The following is a 19,185-nucleotide window of genomic DNA, read 5'->3' on the forward strand; positions in this document are numbered from 1 at the left end:
GGAACCTGCCTCCTGTAAGTCAAAATGTATCCTTCAATGCTTTCCCACTACCTTCTGCAAGCATTGTACAAAATTCTTGCAACACTTTCAGCATTCCTAATTTTAAAACTATTTTATAACAAAAATTGGTATATAAACAACCTTCAGAGATTTTTAATATTGATATTTGACTACTTCGAGTTTTAACTTCTGTTTGTTATAGGGCAGCTCAGTGCTTGAGCTAGCCATACTATAAGATCAATTACAATGTTGCTTACTACCTTTCAGTTATCTTGCGAACCTAAAAAATTTAGATGGAAAAAACTTGTGAATTAATTTGACAATGTAAATTTGGGAAGAATACTATGACAACTGTGGGGTAATTCAACTACTTAATGATAGGACCAGGGCTTGTGAAGGTCCCGAAGAGTCTTCAAGAATCTTAGTATTAATCTGAATATGCATACAGCCAGAAAGACATGCAAAAGTAAATTGAGATCCTTGATGTAAGACACACTTGAAAACATTTCTGTGACCTCCTCCAGAAGATGCAAGAATACTTCCTGCAGGACCCTGTCTCTGCTATGGACCAAAACAATTCAAAGCCAGGGCACAAATTATTTCGGCAACCCAGAGATACACAACAGTTAACAAACTAGTCCTCACCTGATGACGTCACCCAGGCGCACTCTCAAGTTGTTTCGAACAACCCTATTCATGCGAATCTTCTCATCTGAGCAGGTATCATCTGACAGAACAATGCAGACTGCTTCTCTCCTCTTCTTTCCTTTTAGCAGGACAGTGTCTCCTCTAAACAGCTGCAGTTCATCCATTTTTGCCTGTAACCAATAACATCATTAGAACAAACTTTTGACAAAACAATTGAAGGAAGCAGTTAGTAACCTGCTGAGCCACTTACACCGTCACCCGTCTATGGAGCCAGATGAGATTCACCTGTAAGTACTGATGGAGTTGGTGGAAGAGCTTAACAAGCTACTCACATTCATTTATCAGCAGTCCTGGTTAACAGGGGAGGTCCCAAAGGACTGGAGGTTGGCCAATGGGATACCCATCTGCCAGAAGGGTTGGAAGGAGGATCTGGGGAACTACAGGCCTGTCAGCCTGACCTCAGTGCCCAGCAAGATTATGGAACAGATCATCTTGAGTGCAATCACACAGCAGACACAGGACAACCAGGGGATCAGGCCCAGCCAGCATGGGTTTAGGAGGGGCAGGTCCTGCCTGACCAACCTGAGCTCCTTTTCTGACCAGGTGACCTGCCTAGTGGATGAGGGAAGGGCTGTGGATGTTATATACCTAGACTTCAGTAAAGCCTTTAACACTGTCTCCCATGGCATTCTCCTGCAGAATGCTGCAGTCCACAGCTTGGACAAGTGCACTCTGCCGGGTTAAGAAGAGGCTGGATGGTATGGCCCAGAGCATGGTGGTGAATGGTGCTGCATCCAGTTCGTGGCCAGTCACCAGTGGTGTCCCTCAGGGATCAGTGTCGGGCCCAGTCCCGTTTAATATCTTTATTGATAATCTGGATGGGGAGATCAACTGCACCCTCAGTAAGTTCTCAGATGACATTAACTTGGGTGGGAGTGTGTATCTGCTGGAGGGTAGGAAAGCTCTACAGAGGGATCTGGACAGGCTGGATTGATGGGCTAAGGCAATGGTATGAGGTTCAACAAGGCCAAGTGCCAGGTCCTGCACTTGGGTCACAACAACCCCATGCAGTGCTACAGGCTTGGAGAAGAGTGGCTGGAAAGTGGACCAGTGGAAAAGGACCTGGGGGCACTAGTTGATAGCAGCTGAACACAAGCCAGCGTGTGCCCAGGTGGCCAAGAAGGCCAATGGCATCCTGGCTTGTATCAGAAATAGTGTGGCCAGCAGGGTGAGGGAAGTGACTGTCCCCCTGTACTTGGCACTGGTGAGGCCACACCTAGTACTGTGTCCAGTTTTGGGCCCCTCACAAGAAGGACGTTGAGATGCTGGAGCATGTCCAGACAAGGGCAACAAGGCTGGTGAAAGGTCTAGAGAGTCAGTGATATGAGGAGTGGCTGAGGGTGCTGGGGTTGTTTAGCGTGGAGAAAAGGAGGCTCAGGGGAGACCTTATCACTCTCTACAACTCCCTGAAAGGAGGTTGTAGCCAGGTGGGAGTTGGCCTTTTCTCCCAGGCAACCAATGACAGGGTAAGAGGAAATGGCCTCAAGCTGCACCAGGGGAGGTTCAGGTTGGACATCAGGAAGAATTTTTTCACAGAAAGGGTTGTTAAGCATTGGAACAGACTGCTCAGGGAAGTGATGGAGTCACCACCCCTGGAAGTGTTTAAGAAACAACTGGACATGGCACTTAGTGCTATGGTTTGGTTGACATGGTGGTATTTCATCAAAGGTTGGACTCAGTGATCTTGGAGGTCTTTTCCAACCTTAATGATTCTATGAATTCAAGCATTTGAAGGAGAGTTGGTTGACTTCAAAGGATTACATCTTAGAAGCAATATACTAGACCTACAAAGACAGGAGTTTTCACTACACTAGTCAAGATCCAATCCTAAAGCCAGACTAAGGGCATGAGCTCAAGTGAATCCTAAAAGTTAGAATCAGAATATATGTTCTCATTTATTAATAATTATTATATATGATTATTTATTTAACCCACCTCCCTCACTTGTAACTGCTGCAGCTTCTGACACAAATACTTAGATTCATGTTGCAAAATTAGATTTCAAGTTAAAAGACAACAACAGCTTGCAAATTGTCAGAGTAAATGCTTTGTTTTTATAGGTGACACACCTGGGAAAGTGACACAACACTGTTGTCTTCATTGATGGCTTCGTCAACAATTAACCGATTAGGCCTGTTCTTCTGCTTCAGAATAGCAGTTGATAAGTCATCGCCTTTAGAGCTGGGAGAGAAAACAGAAGTTAAAGAGTCCAAGTGATTTTGCTCCCCCTTTCACACGCACCTGTTTTGTTCTCCATTTTCTACAGGTTTCTTTGTTGTCTTGTCTTTTAGAAACTATACTTGTTTGCAAGTGTCCTGGTTTTGTCTGAGATAAGAATTAATTTTCTTCTCAGTAGCTGGTACAGTGCTGTGTTTTGGATGCAGTATGAGAATAATACTGATAACACACTGATGGTTTTGGTTGTTGCTGAGCAGTGCTTACCCTGAGACAAGGGCTTTTCAGTGTCTCATGCTCTGCCAGTGAGGAGCTGCACAAAAGAAACCAGGAGGGAACATAGCTGGGACAGTTGATCTGAACTGGCCAAAGGGATATTCCACGCTACAGAATGTCTGCCCAGTATATAAACTGGGGGGAGGTACCTGGAAGAGGAGCTAATCTGGGTTTAGGAAGGGGGTCTGGCATCAGTCAGTTTACTACTGAAATGGATACAAGCTATGAAGCTATCTATAAAAAGAAGTGGTTAGTGAGATGCTGCTGACTCTAAGATGCTTTGCCTAAAAGAATTAGTCAGACTCATCTGAAATCACATATAACTGCTGCCACAGAAACAAAAGTTCAAGTCTCTTTAGTGTCAAATCCCAGATAAATAGGGGAATTAAAGGACAATGCTGTAGCTCTCCTGTCAGGAAGAGTTGTAAGAGTTTAGGCTGTCAAAGCCTATTAGCTAAACCTAGCAAGCCAGTAGAAATATTCAAGTGCTCATGAAAAATGGGGTTTACTTTTTTTTTGAAGATATAAGCACCTTTTCATAATACCATCACAGGACTCACTGCAGCTCTAGCCTACTACACCGTAAGATATGTGACATAATTCATTTGCCTTGACAAAATTGAGCACACCAAACAACAAGGAAATGGAAGAAAGGCAGAATAATGTATTTACTTCAAAATCTAATATAGCAAATAGTTCATTTTACAAAATAAATATGAACTTGAACCAACTGATTCCTAAGGAACTCTTAGAAGTTGTATATTAGCCAGCCACAATAGCAGCAGATTACTGTAACTTGCCTTGGTGGGCATCTGACTACTCTCTCAAAGCAGTCCAGATGTGCCAGTGACTAAGGTCAAAACAGAAACTTAGCACAGTTTGGTTTGATTCTCACAAAAGAAAAAAAAAAAAAAAAAAAAAAAAAAAGTCTTCCTTTGTTCCTTTGTCCTAAGCAAACAGCAAGCACCAGGAAAGGGTAGGAAGCTTTGCGGACAATGGTGCTGGATGTACACTTTGGCTGCATTTTGCTGTTTTGGGCACAAAATAACCAGAAGAAATCAAACCTGGAGTGGAAGTGGCAGAGCAAGCAGCTACACAGCATAAACACAGACTGTATCAGCAGTGCATCACTTGGCATGTTCACTGCATTTTTAAAAGCCACCTTTTCCCTCTCTTCATTAAAGAATGCAAGAGGTGAGAAATCAACATCCATCCCTTTCAATGACTATGTGAGATGCTACAGATTCATTTTCTAAACCCAAAGAAGACACAAGAAAGGCTATTGGATACCTCCAGGGAGGAGCTCATGAATTCATTCCCTCTTAAACCTAAAACATGGTCCGGGTAAAGTCCTAAAAGGTCTGGGATTTCCAGGAAAACTGAGAGTGCAACAAGAAACCAATATATCATCAGATTAAACAGGATCTTGTGGTTAAAACAGTGTATAAAAACAATCACCTACTTGTAAGGACCTTGCCTCAGCATTCCTGGACACTGGGAATTAATTTAGCATGTATATTTTAAAACTTAAGCTAAGGGACAGCAAAAAAACAATTTAGCCTATTCAAAGTGTAAATGCAAATCATATCCTTCTGCACATGAAATGTGGATCTAAAGGCCTTTTGATAAGAAACCAATGCCAGACTTTGGCTACATAAATCATCACTGAAACTGAGCAGCTGCCCCTCAGGATGCAGAAATTGCTGTGCAGCCTAAAAAATGGTCTGGAATACAAGATAAAAATAAATGGAAGAAGAACTGGGCAGCAAGTGGAAGCTTTTGGACCAAAACTTCCAATAAATCAAAAGTTGTATTATATATATATCTGGAAGAAAAGTTCAGATACTTTTGAACACATAGCAGTGCTGAAGAGCACAGCAAGATGTCCACTTAGTTCTGCTGAGTGTGAGAAAAAAGTTTCAGTACTGAAGAACTGAATCTGCAGTTTCCTAAGTAAGAAGCAAAACTGGATCAGTGTTGTCAGTACATTGCTGCACTTAAAGCAATTGAAAAGCTCTCCAAGAAATACAGCGTGCAAGTATCAATGCATGGGGTCAGCTTTAGTTATCTGACCTAACAGTTCTGCTGACAAAGAAAAAAAGGTGTTAAGAAATTATGACAGCTACACCAGAAAGTGATGTTATTTCTCTTACAGACAAGAGTAAGGACTTTGACAGACAAGCATTACCCATCTTCTAATAGCAATTTAGAATATTATTATCACCATTTGCTATCACTGCATCTCTCCTGTGGGTTCATAAAATCATAGAATGTTTTTGTTAGAAGGGATCTCAAAGATCATCTAGTTCCAGCCTTCGACCCTGGAAGTGTTCAAGATCCGGCTTGATGGGGCATTGAGCAACCTGGTCTAGCAAAAGGTGTCCCTGCCCATGGCAGAGGGGTTGGAACTACATGATTGTTAAGGTTCCTTCCACCCAAACCATTCTGTGATTCTATAATTACATCACTTCATCATTTTTCTGTGTCAGAGCTTTCCTTGTTCAGCATGTGATAATGCCCAGAGGCTATGCATTGTGGTAGACAGTATGAAGAGTGAGAACAGAAGGTAATTACTGAATCTTCTGAAAACAACTACCAACCTTCAGAGCTCCACATAAAGTAGGGAACTAACTTGTTCCTGCATGTCTATGTTAAATATACAATGAAACATCACCAACTCAAAATTATTCCAGCTTTAGTAACAAAAGTGAAAACAGTCATGCCTCCTGTATGCTGGTGTACCTTTTTATCAATACCCTCATGAACTCACTTCCTAGATAAAATCTGTCAGTGTTTTTTTACCACCCTGAACATCCTAATTACAGTCTGAACTACTTTCTTTGGGTAAGTATTTAGAAAAAATCCCTTGAAGTAAATGAGTGGAATATCTGATGATTGCAGCCGCTTTACTGGAGCACCACATGACAATCAAGCAGCGAGTTCATACCCATGCTCAAGATACTAAATTCTCAGATACTGTTTCAGACAGGTACACACACAAATCCAAGAATTTTTTCAGAAACACTCTATTAGGTCTTGCAATGCTATACTCTGTGCTAAAGCTCAATTAGACAAGATGGCTGCCAACAGCATTGACCCAAAAATTGTAACTAAGAAGTAACTTTTTCCCAGTTGTACGGGAACTTTTTTTGATTCCTATGTGTTGAGAACAACTTTGCAAAAACATACATTTCTTTTTAATAACACTGCTCATCTCAGATTCAAAATACACCTCTGAGACCATCACTTCCATCACAAGCTCTACCACACACCTTAAATTCTTGGCACACCCTGCTGGAACTGACAAGTGGGTCTAAATTGCAGAAGTTGCAAAAGAAAAGGAGAAGATAAACCACAGACACTAAAGGGACTGAAAGAGCCTCTGGTGAAGCCAAGAAGTCACTTGAAGTAATCTTGGATTTGGAAATTAGCTTTAGGTTTTATTTTTACTCCTCTCAAGGGACTGTGAAGTGACTTGCACACATGGGCTGGGCGCAGAGAAGCCAGTATTACTCAACTGACTTTTGAGGAGCACAAAATATGACCCTCAGCCTGGAACTGAAGACAGTGAGGCAAGATACTGGAGACAAAAATATAGCTGATTGCTTCAGCTGCCACAGGGTCTAGTCCGGTACAACAAATCTTCCTCTTCCAATGCCAAGTCTCTTCCAGCCCTGATCCGAGGGCCGCTGTGGACCTGCGGGGAGGAGACCAGGACACGCCTCTTCCCCCTCATGTCCCGGCCAGCCGCTCACCCCAAAGCTCCGGGCTCTGGAAAACAAAGCCTTCCCTGGATGAGGCCTAGCCCAGGCGAGACGGCCCCAGCCAGGCCTCGCCCCTCATTACTCAACACTTCCCAAGGAGGCTCGGCAGGCGAGGGGTGGCGGTACCCAGGGCCCCGCTGCAGACAAGCTCCTTGCTGGGCAAACACGAACAGCAGCCCATCCCCCTCCCGGCCCCACCCCCACTTCCTCAGAACCTGAATGACACAGCAAGATCGGGAGGAGGATTGGGCTCGCCGTCAGGCCCAGCCTGGGTAGTGCTGCACGAAGGCGAAGTAAGGAGAGCTAGGCCGAGCCGGGCCCAGCGCCACCGCAGCCGGGCCTAGGCCGCGGCCTGCCGGCGGACGGCCCACACTTACTCGGATCCTGAGGCCATGGCGCTGAGAGGAAAAGAGGTGAGGCGGCCGGCAACAGCTCCTCAAGACGGGTGACAGGTCTTGGGCAGACTCGTAGAAGCGATGGTACGACAGGACGCTTCGCGTTGAGCGAACCTCAGAACCGACTCATCGGAAGAGGAAACCCCGCCTCGCGCTGCCTCACCCGCCTAACAACAGCGTGCGCTGACCAATCGGAAATTCCGTCCGGCTACCATCTCAGCCAATCGGAAAGGTGGAAGCGAGGAAACGAGGAAAAAAAACCGCGCATTCTTCCCTCTTCCGCCCCGCTCCTATTCTCTCCCAATCATAACGAGCCAATAGCAACACCCGTCAATCAATTGCAGCGCCTTCCTTGCTGTGGCTGTTCTATAGGGCAATACGGGTCGAGCAGCCAATGGCAAAAATCCACCAACGCGAAAATCCAGGCGCAAAGTCCCACTACGACAGCCATCCGAGCTACCCTGGCCTAGCGATTGGCTAAGCACCCGAGGAAAGGGAAACGTGTGGGAAGGATTGCAGCCAAGCAGGAGGGGCGAGAGGAGAGTGCTCGAGTGCCCTTTGCGTGCCCGGGCTCCCCTGACTGGACCGCGGGCCTAGGTTCGGGTAGTGAGGCAGGTTTGGACCCATAGAAGGTGATTTCTTTGCGGCCACGGCGAAGCTTTGCGGGGAACATGTCCCAGAGGCTTGATTTTCCCCCGAGTGAAAAGGTGTGTGTAGGGACCCAGCCCTTCCTCTCCACCCAAAGGTACCTGTAGGACTCCTTTCCTCTTTTTTTTTTCGGCAGGTTTTTTTTCCCTGATTGATTTTTTTAGGCAGGACCGGACTGCCCCACCAGGCCCCACTGCAGAACTCGTTCCTAGCCGCTTGTCCCAGCACAGACCCTGTTCGACCAGGGGTTTGAAGCTCTAGTTCCCCTTGAACCACCTGAAACAGCCATCCCACAGCTCTTCCATCACCAGCCACCCCTCCACAACCACTTCTAGGTCTGTTTGGGCACTCACATCCTCACCAGGGTGGCATTTCCTTTGGACTAGAAACATTGCTACAGCCAAGTGGCATTGCATCTACAGCCCCAGCCCTGCTCATATCAGGAGGAATTAGACATGTACGATGCTTGTTCTCAAGCATCCAGTGCTGGCAGGCACTGCCTTGTTTTCTCTTAGATGCTTATGAATAATTTAATTATCTGGTGGTCTCTTCCAAAGAGCCGACTAATACTTAATCCCTGCCTCCTCTCTTCTGCCCTCCTTTTTTTAAAGCCCAAGCAGTAAGGTGGGACTGAAGAAGAGCAGCCGTGGGGCTCTTCCAGCCCAGAGGAGTCTCTCTGCTGAATTAAACCTCTCCCAGCAAGGTGTTTGTCGTGGTTTAGGAATGGTACTCCCCAATTTGGTGCCCCCACCTAGACTCTCCCAAACCACAGGCTGTTCTCTCTCCCTCCCTCTTCTGCTTCCCACTGGGTCTGAGTCGTTGGGATTGAGTTGAGACTTTGAGGCACAGAAGGTGAAGATCATGGGTTGAGATAAGAACAATTTACTGGAAACAGCAATGAAATCAGAAAACTGAACAGTAGCAGCAACAATATTAATAACAAAAGGTTGTTACATTAAAACTATACTAAAAGGAATAGAGAGAAAAGTTCAGAAGCTGCTATGCTAAGAATAGAAAAGGAATGAATCAACAAAGGAGCTCTCCCTGATTCTGTCCCAGAGAGAGCTTGTCTTTGATTGGCCCTTAATTGTAAACATGGAACATGGGCCAATCACAGGTGCACCTGTTGCATTCCACAGCAGCAGATAACCATTGTTTACATTCTCTTTCTGGGGCCTCAGCTTCCCAGAAGAGGGAAAAATCCTAAAGAAAGGATTTTTCACAAAAGATGTCTGTGACAAAAGGTATAAGAAAAAAAACTACTTTACATGGAAAGCCCCCAACAATAAACAAATGCCAGACTAGTCTGCCATGTTTTCTCAGCCCAGAGGAATCCCTTCTCCTTGGAAGCAAGATTCCCTTTCCCCCGCCCCCGGCAATGATGTGAGGTGGTATAGAATAACCTCCCTCCCAACTACTGCAAAAAAGTGAACCCTGTTCTGGCCAGAACCAGGACAGCGTTTTCCCCCAGCATCTGGGTTTTCAATCTCCTCTATGTTAATTCCTCACTGTCCTAGTTACGTTTTCTGAAGGAATTGCAGGGCAAAGTCCTCTTAGGGCCCCTTCAGCATTCAGAAGAGGCCACAGCAGCTCCTACCTCACACTTCTTTGTCATGTCCTGTTTCCTCTCCCTCAATTCACCCTTTGCCTTGCAGTTCCAAACTATTTCTTCCCTCTTCTGGGAGAGAAGGCTTGCCAAAAGCTTGGCTAATGTGGTTGTGGGACCTTCCTCATACAAAATTAGCTGGACCAAATGCCAGGTGGGAGCAGGTGCCCCTTCACCCTTGCTCACTGTCACACAAAGGAGCCCAGAGCCATGCAGTGTGGTTAGGACAGACCCCTCCCACCGGGGATAGAGGGGACACACAGGCGCAGGTCTCAACACTGCCACCTTCCCTGGCTAGTGCAAGGTGATTGAAGTCAGACCTAGAGCTGCGTACTTCAGGCAAAACCACTTCTCTGGGCTCCAAACTACAGTGATCGAGTAAAGCACCAGTATACAAAGTACAGGTAGGACAGATGATTTGACAAACCCTTTGCATTATGAGATGGTCTGGCTCTGACACCAGCTCCCTGGAGCTGGGAGCACAGAGCTGGTCCCACTGTATACAGGAGCACAATCCATGCCCATTTCAAAGGAATGAGGACATCTCTGCCCTTGATCTCCCACAAACCCAGGGTATAACCCACAGGCTCACAGCAGCTCTAGGCAGCATCGAGGCCATGACTGCAAATGTTCACTCTGGAAAAAGGACACAGTAAGACTTAAAAAAAAGCCTCAGCTCTATTAGAAAAGGAGATCTAGTCTGTTTCACTCCTTTGGGAATCCAGCTTTATCCAACAGTAATTCTGAGTCTTAGAGGCATTAAAGGCCTCATGCCAACCTGGTGCAGGGAGACTTCAGCAGCTGGGGATGGGGAGACTGACTGGGTTAGTTCAAAGGGTCCTGTCTTGTAGTCCCAAAGTAAACCTGTATGCTTCTGGCAAGAGACTCACTGTGTGGAAAGTGTGAAAAATGCCAATCACTTATTTTTAAAATGTTACAAGTTTAATAGTAATAAAATTATTATAAAAATAGCAATATAATTAGAGTAATAAAATTTGGACAATTTGGATTAGGACAACATGAGACAATAAAAACAGAGAGTTACAGACAGTTCAGGTACCTTTTTCTGGGAAAAATAAGCCTGAAAAAGGACATCTGTTAACAGAGGATTAACCCTTAAAACCAGCAGCCTGTTGCATAATTATATACCTCATACATGATGCATAACTCCCATTCGCACAAAGGATTCTGTCTGGTCAGTGTCAGCTTCTTTCTCTTAATCCTAACGGCATCTTCAGGGCTGAGCGAGGTGGGAAGAAGTTAGTTTCTTCTGATAAGAGAGCAATAAAATCTTTTTCTCTGAAAGATTTAGGTGTCCTGTGGCTGCTATCTCGCTGCAAATCCTTTCTTTAAAAAAAGTATCTCACATAGCATAGTTTCTATTTTAACATGTTATAATCTAAAACTATATTTAACACTACTTAAGAAAATTAATACAGCATAACTTTCTAACATAACACATATAATATTCATTTTAATATTTGCAAAAAGCCAATCATAAAATACGTATTTTTCACAGAAAGGCTGTCTGCTTCAGATACTGTTGGGAGGAAAGGTTTAAAAGTAGAAGAATGGTGAGGAGGATGGTAGATTTGCTCAAGGGACCTTGTAGCTGGGAATGCCAAGGCCTGGAGAACAACAGTGTGGGAAACTCCACGTATTATGCCTACTGCTGTTTATCCTCTGTCTGCTATGAGAAGTAGAATCTCTGTGTAGAGATAACGTAGGTCTTTGAAGAGACTTGGAGGCCCTCTCACGGACATGCTTGAGCTCCCTGTTTTGGGAGAAAGAAGATCAAAGCTCAGAGATCATAAAAAAGCACAGAAGTCACAGCATGGTGGTAAAATACGCGTGTGCGGGCCCTTGATAAATGGGTGCAAACAGCATGCCTACTAGCATGGACTGAGCCTGAAGGTGCTGTGTTCCTGCTTGAGTGTCTCCACCCAGGTGTTGCTTCGGGATCCTCTGGATAGCAAGGTAATGAGATAAATTTACTCTTTGCATTTCAGCCATGTTTTTGTGGTTACTCTGGCTGCCTGCCTGTGTCAACTCACACAGACACAAAACCACATACTAAGGGAAATGCCTGAAAGAAAGGGAGTATCGAAGCATTAAGAAGTTTACCCCGCCCCCAGGTTCTGCCCTCCCATTTGGCATCACAGAACGGGGCTTTGGCTTGCTGCTAGCCCTTTTGTGCCCTGGGGAGTCCTGCAAAGCTACAGCCCATGGTTTCTCAGAGCAGACGTGGGTAAGCTCTTCATACACACTGGAGCTGTGGGTGCAGGCTAGCAATTGATGAGCTAAACTGTCCACAGTTTGAAACACAGGTGACCTGGTTTTGTCTGGGATAAGAGTTCATTTTCTTCTCAGTAGCTGGTACAGTGCTGTGTTTTGGATTCAATATGAGAATAACGCTGATAACACACAGATGGTTTTGGTTGTTGCCGAGCAATGCTTACCCTGAGACAAGGGCTTTTCAGTGTCTCATGCTCTGCCAGTGAGGAGCTGCACAAGAAGTTGTGAGGGAGCGCAGCCAGGAGAGCTGACCTGAACTGACCAAAGGGATATTCCACACCGTAGAAATATAAAAAAATATATATACTGGGAGAGGTACTAAGAAGGGAGGCCAATCGTGTTTTGGGGACAGCTTTTGGCATCAGTCAGCAAGTGGTGAGCAACTGTACTGTGCATCACTTGTTTTTCCTGGGTTTTATCTCTCTTTTAAAAATAATTTTTGATTATAATATTGTATTCTGTTTCAATTATTAAACTGTTCTTATCTCAGCCTACAAGTTTTACTTTTAGTTCTCCTCCCCCTTCTGCCAGGGTGGGGAGGAGGTGGGGGAGAATGATCAAGCAGCTGTGTGGTGCTTAGTTGCTAGTTGGGCTTAAACCACGACAGTCCTTTTTGGTGCCCAGTGTGGAGCTTGAAGGGTTGAGATAACAACAGATCTGACCGAAGCATGTTAAAACAAGATTGTTATAAACGTTCATTGTATCGGTTTAATAGTTGCAGGTTACAATGTGGATTTATTCGCTCTCAGTTTTTGCATTTTGTCTCGGGGTTTTGTTCTGTAATACCAATAATACCTTACTTGCAGCACATGTTCCCTGATGTAATGTTTATTGTCCTTGGGGCCTGGGCTAAGACTATCATTGTGGGGTACTGTTTAGTATTGGTTTGTGATAGGACAACGTCACTGGTCAGGACACCAATCTGGTGTATTTATTCAGTATTGCAGGCACCTCTGTACTTTGGGAAGCACCTATAGGGAACGATTAATAATCACAACTTCAGCCTTTTTTCCTCAAAAGAACAACATATGGGGGAGACACCTTCCTACATCTTTCTTCCCTCCTTCTTTTCTTTCCTTCCTTCTCCTCCAGGCTGATTACAGTAACATTTGAGAACTTTGAAGATTTTGAAAACCTTTGAAACTAATCTGGTCTTTTTGCTAGGAGCCAGCATGTTGCTGCATATGGTTCAGGTCTTTAAGGGATGTCCAGTACACCTTGAATCGACTACCCCAGCGGTGGAAACACAGCCTTACTATCTGCCGTGGGCTGATCCAGACTGTACTGGAACAGGGTGAAGCTCTAGAACACCTGCAATACATTGATAATATCATTGTGTGGGTGTCACAGAGATAAGAGTTTAACATGAAAGGTGACCCAAAATCATATATTCCATATCTTCTCTAAGTCAACCCACCCAAATTCGTTTACTGCCTTTAAGACCCACACTCGGGAAGCAAAACTTCTGTGCTTTACCGAAGTTCACAGAAGAGGGAGGGAGGGTAGTGGGGGTGCAGGTGCAGGGTCCCTTTAAAACAGGCAACAGACATACAGAGGGCTCTCTATTGTTCTTTCTAGGCTCCCGAGGGGGTTGTCTCGGGCATGTCTCCCAGTCACAACCCAGGAAACCTCATTTGGCAATCCGAATCTACTTTGAAGTGTATTTCGCGATGAGAAAAACACGTTCACTCTCCTGTGAAAATTTAAAAAGTTTAATAAAGGACAATATGAGACAAGGACCATAGAGCACATGTTATTACGGCCAGGTGCATCTTGGCATTCAGCCAAGACCACCCTATTATTTTCGGAGATACCTCTTAAATACCTTTTCCTTTACATCAGCCTGTTGCATATTCATAGACCCGTATGCATAGTAAACTTTTTCCCCAAACTAGTTTACATATTCCAAGAATTGTTTAGCATACCTCCTCCTTGGATCCGCCTTTTTAGAGCATGCGTATTCCTCGGTTGTGGTTTTACTCCTTTTTTATCATCATCTTCAGTTTTGGCCCCGGCCCACATTGTCTTCAGATGGCGAATGATGATAGTTAGCATATCTGTAGCAGGTGTCCTCATCCTATGTTCACTGGATGTTATCCCATGCAAGCAGGCATTTTAACACAAGCATAGTTATAGCACCTATTTCACTAAGTTTAATCAACAACAGGAAAAAAACCCTATATCTTTATAACAGTTATTTTAACACTGCACGTACAGAATCCATTTTAATATTTGCGAAAAGCCAATATTATAATATGTAGCCAATATTATAATATGTATCTATAACAGCGACAACTTCGCTGTGGCTGCCTGCTCTTTTGCAGAGGAGGGGTCAGACCCGCTCTCCACGAAAGTTCCAGCTGCCTGCCGTTTGGCAAGGAAGGGGGGGGGCAAAGCTTGCCCAAAGCTGCCAGAGACACTTCTTCGGACTTTCTCACCACAAGCCCATAGCTGTTACTGCCGACGGGACCTTCACAGCCTCGGGAAATGGTATTTCGCAACCCCCAACTGCCAACCGGATCGCTGCCCCTGTCGTAAGGCATGGAGCAGGCAGCTCGGCAGCAGTGACTCTTTTTTTTTTGAAAAATGATTCTTCCGGGTTTTGGCTTTGTCTCTGTCCCTCGCAGGTTGTTCTTTGGGGAAGGAGGGAGTTCTGGAATCGCGGAGGCTCAGTTTCTGTGTTGTTTTTCCTTTGTTCTTTCATTCAGTCACGTGGTCTGGAGAAAGGGACTTCTCCGCCATATTGTTTTCTTTGTTCCGGGGAGAGGCATGTGAGAAAAGACTGTTCACTTTAAAAATGCTAAAGGTTTATTAAACCTTAACAAAAATACAGCAAAATTACAAAATAAGGAAAAGCAGACCTGAAACCTGCCCTCGTGGCTACCTACCACATGGCTGGCTCATCTTCAAGATGGATGTTTAGTCTTTTATACTCCTGAGGGGGGTTACATCAGTCAACCCTGGCCCCTCCCAGAATCTGTCAGTCAATTATTCTTTGCCGTTTGTTGGTGGAGACTGCTTTCTTGCAACTTGATTGGAGGGTCAGGTGTTGTCATGCTGCACCCCCCCAGCAAACAGCTTTTCCATTCCCAGCTGCCCCATGTAAAGGGGCACATGTGCACGCCTTCTTTCTACCTGTCCTAGACAACCCAGGCTGTCTGATGGCAACAATACGGAGGGGGGCGGGGGGGGGGGGCGGAAACTATGGGGAGAACAGAGGACATCTAAACTAGAATAACATAACTATACATCAATAAAGCTTCTCTTAATATTCACACTATTCATCCCTTAATTGGGAGAGCCAGTCATCTCATTATCCATCTATAACAGGCAGGACTCAGCACTTTTGTATCTATTGCTGTTTTCTTGGTTGTTTCTATTTTTTCTTTTAGTAAACTGTTATTTTTTCACTTATATCTCTTCACATTCATCTCTTCTTATTCGTGAAAGGGGAGTGGTTAAAACTAAGGGGCAGTAACTCATTGTGGACTCTGCCCTGTATAATTGTCTTAAAGTATACAGTGGGGAAACACAACAGAAGTTTTTGAGAAAGAAGAAAATACTTCAAATAATTCTGAAAGCTGATTTAGCCATAAAACAATGTAAGATAAAGGGACCTGCCCAGGAGATCCAGCTTTTAGGAATAAAATGGCAAGTTGGATGTTGTCAGATCCCAATGGACATTATTAACAAGACAACAGCAATGTTTCCACCAACTAACAAGAAAGAAACAGAAGCTTTTTTTAGGTGTTTTGGGATTGTAGAGAATGCACATTCCAAATTACAGCCTGATTGTCAACCCTCTCTATCAAGTATCCCGGAAGAAGAATGATTTCTGTGAAAAAAGTGTATTTTATGATTGCTTTTTGCAAATATTAAAATGAATATTATATGTGTTATGTTAGAAAGTTATGCTGTATTAATTTTCTTAAGTAGTGTGTTAAATATAGTTTTAGATTATAACATGTTAAAATATAGACTATGCTACATAAGATACTTTTTTTAAAGAAAGGATTCGCAGTGAGATAGCAGCCACAGGACACCTAAATCTTTCAGAGAAAAAGAATTTATTGCCCTCTTATCAGAAGAAACGAACTTCCTCCCACCTCGAAAGCGCTGTTAGGATGGAGAGGAAGTTGACACTTGTTATGAACAAAAATTGTGCTATTTTTTTGTGAGAAAAAGGTTACCCCTGCTGCTGCTGGGGTGCTGCTTGTGTTATGGTAATTACGGGTCGTTGTCGTTAATAGTTGTTTTTGTATCAGTAAAAGCCCTAGCTGGGGCGAGTTAATGGCCCTTCTCTGAGACAGTGAAGGGTGGGGTACCTCCCGAACAGTGAGGAGAAGGGAGGGATATGCAAAATAACTCCAAGGACCAGCATGCTGTGGGGGACTACTGCTCCAAACGTACTGAGAAAACCCCAAAAACAACGAGCCAACTAAGAGTTGAGAGATTGGAGTGATGCCTGGACGTGAGGAGCGGAGTGCTGGGCCTGCAGAGACGCTGAAAACCTTCATTGTTCCTCACCCTGTGTTCGAGAGCCTCCGGACCGGGTCTCGGAGGGGGCGAGACTGGGACCAATTAAGCATCGGAAGGGGTTACCACGCCCTGAAGGCTCCCACGAGGACCAGACCCCCCCCCAGTTCTGCCCCTAGTGGACAAAGCTGCGCATATCCTCCTCCTCCTTGCCTTGGGAGAAAGGACGGGAAGCTGCAGACCCATCTGAGCTGCCGAATCCTGAGCTGATCACTTTTAATAAAGACATTAAAAGGAGAAAAACTCTCCTGCCCGGTTTATTTCAACACTGACCAGACAGAATCCTGTATTTGAATGGAATTTATGCATCATGTATGAGGTGTATGAATATGCAACAGGCTTATGTTCTTAAGGGTTAATCCCTTGTTAACGGGTGTCCTTTTTCGGACTTGTGCTGCCCAGAAAAAAGGTACCTGGACTGTCTGTAACTCTTTGTTTCTATTGTCTCATATTGTCCTAAATCAAATTGTCCAAATTATTATTACTCTAATGGTATTACTGTTTTTATAACCATGTTATTACTATTAAACTTTTAAAAATTTAAAAACAAGTGATTGGCGTTTTCCACAATTATGGTAGCAGAGGATGGCTAACACCTTGCTGCCGGTGCTTTAGGAGAGTCAGAGTGGGGAAGGCGCGCCCTGCCCTATTTGGCAGCCTCGCTCTGTTTCCCCTGGGGTGACCGACAGACGCAGGTTACGGTGGACAAAAGGAGACAATAAAACAAAGAGAAGGGAAAAAGGCTCCCTACAACCGTGGTAATTGGCCCCCTAAGACTAGTAGTGCGCACAAAGAACCCGGGAAGGAAAAGGGATTGGTAAGTACTTCTCGGAGGGCAGTGGGGGGAGATGAATGTGTGTGAATGAGAGGCGGGCTGGTTGTCCCAGACCTGCCAAGTGAGTGCTGGAATCTCCCATGCTGCATTTCCAACTTTCCGCGAAGAAAGCGGCCAGTAAAGAGACGAAGCAAGTGATTAGAGGAGTGAAAGAATACCCCGGGGTAACTGGGACTGGGTCTCAGGGAGGGGTTGGACCCCTCAGAGGTAGGGAGCAATGTTTCTTAGCCCAATCCACTAGGGAATGGGACAGGAGGGGCCCCTAAAAACCTGCTGGGTTGAGGGATTTACATTCCAATAGCAGGGTTGAGCAGAATTCTGCCGGAGTGAGGATATACCCAAGATCATCCGGGGTTGGACAACACAGCCAAAAAAAAATTAAGTGCCCAAGAGCATCTGTAGTTGTACCACACCGCTGGCTTAAGGGACAGAAAAATGCCCAAGAGCATCTGGGGTTGGATAACACAGCTGGATGTAGGGATATCCAATAGCACCGGGACTGGCCAGTAACACCTAAACTTGTAATAGGTGATGTGAAAGTAAAAGGTACCTTATTGTTGTTTTGTAGTGTATGAGAGTGAGACACACACAAAGTCAGCCTCAACTTCCCGAGCAGGTGGGAAGGGGGAGGCAGTGGAAAGAGGAGTGACCTGCACCACAGGCTGTAGTTCCCAGGTAGGTGGGGACTTTTGGGCCAAAGAGGAGTGAGTAACCTGCAAACCAAGCTAGTGCTCCCCGGGCATGTGAGGGGGCCGTAGCTGAAGAGTGTAAAAGACACGCAGACAGCCTCACAGGCGAGCGGGCATAAGAGGCAACCAGAGTCAGGGCCCTTCTAGGGGGCCTGGTGACACTGAGACCTGGAGGTCAACCCCAAGGTGAGGGGGGCCACAGGGGCCTGTGATTTTCTAGCAATAAGGATCAACTTTGTGTCTTGAGGGTGTGAAGGAATGGGTGAAAGAAAATGAGGAATAAAAGTGAGTGAATGTAGACGAATGAAAGTATAGGTAATGTGGATTGTGCATTTTAAGCCTTACCATATCTCCTTGGAGGGAGGTGGATTGTATTGAAAAGCAGCGTGAGAAAAAGGGGTTTTTTGGGTGTAAGTAGTTGAAAGAAAAGTGGTATTTAAGTTGTTAGCAAAAAGTGAAAACAAAAGCAGAGGACAAATAGATAAATATTGAAAAATGAGACAGAAATTCAGTAAGGTAGATACAAGAAATAAAAGCAGGAAAAATTACCAACAGAAATACCCCCAAAATAGCCCTTTGGGAGTTATGTTGACAAACAGAAATACAACTCCTTGCAAAATACAGGATATGAAGAAGTTGATGAGAAAAAAACATACTAACTTGTGAATTACATAGTTTAAAAAGAGCATTAGAATATTTAGCACAAAAGAAAGGAGTTATATATTGATTCAAGGTATGCCTTTAGAGTAGCACATACCTTAAGAAAAATTTAAAAGGGGAGATTACTTAATTCAAGAGGAAAAGGATTAGTACATGAAAAACTTATTTTCGAGGTTTTAGAGGCATTAAAATTACCTAAGAGAGATAGCTATAGTACATATTAAGGGATACCAAAAGGTAAAGAGCCCAGAAATAAGGGGAAATAATTTGGCAGATAAGGAAGCTAAAGATGCAGCAAAAAATGGAGCTGAAAGAGTTAATATTAACGCCAAATGAGGAAAAATTGGAAATTCCAAAATTTAGGGAAGCAAAAAAAGAGGAATTAAAACAAGATAGGTAGCAAACAAGATAAATCGGGGGAAATAGAAACATCTTGATGGAAGACAATTAGATAATAAAATACTTACTAGGGAATAGCAGAGGACATGTATCAAAAAGCCCAGTGAGATACTCAGGCTTTGTGTGATCATTGTTTTACATAACTATGGATGCATTAGGATTTTTGGAGTAGAAAAACAAGTAACTGAAAGATGTATAA

General features: G+C 44.4%; 1 protein-coding gene across 1 annotated transcript in view; it reads right to left on the reverse strand.

Moving 5' to 3' along the window:
• Positions 1–7,446, reverse strand: part of LOC134431408 (transitional endoplasmic reticulum ATPase-like) — a 47,416-nt gene extending 39,970 nt beyond the window's left edge. Inside the window, exons 1-3 of the mRNA XM_063179425.1 lie at positions 7,301–7,446; positions 2,778–2,889; positions 646–818 (exon numbers count right to left, since the gene is read on the reverse strand). Coding sequence (XP_063035495.1) covers positions 646–818; positions 2,778–2,889; positions 7,301–7,317 — 302 coding nt within the window. The 5' untranslated portion in view covers positions 7,318–7,446. The remainder of the gene's footprint in view (positions 1–645; positions 819–2,777; positions 2,890–7,300) is intronic.
• Positions 7,447–19,185: the final 11,739 nt, after the last annotated feature.

Source organism: Melospiza melodia, chromosome W, assembly GCF_035770615.1.
Source record: "Melospiza melodia melodia isolate bMelMel2 chromosome W, bMelMel2.pri, whole genome shotgun sequence".
Taxonomy (NCBI): domain Eukaryota; kingdom Metazoa; phylum Chordata; class Aves; order Passeriformes; family Passerellidae; genus Melospiza; species Melospiza melodia.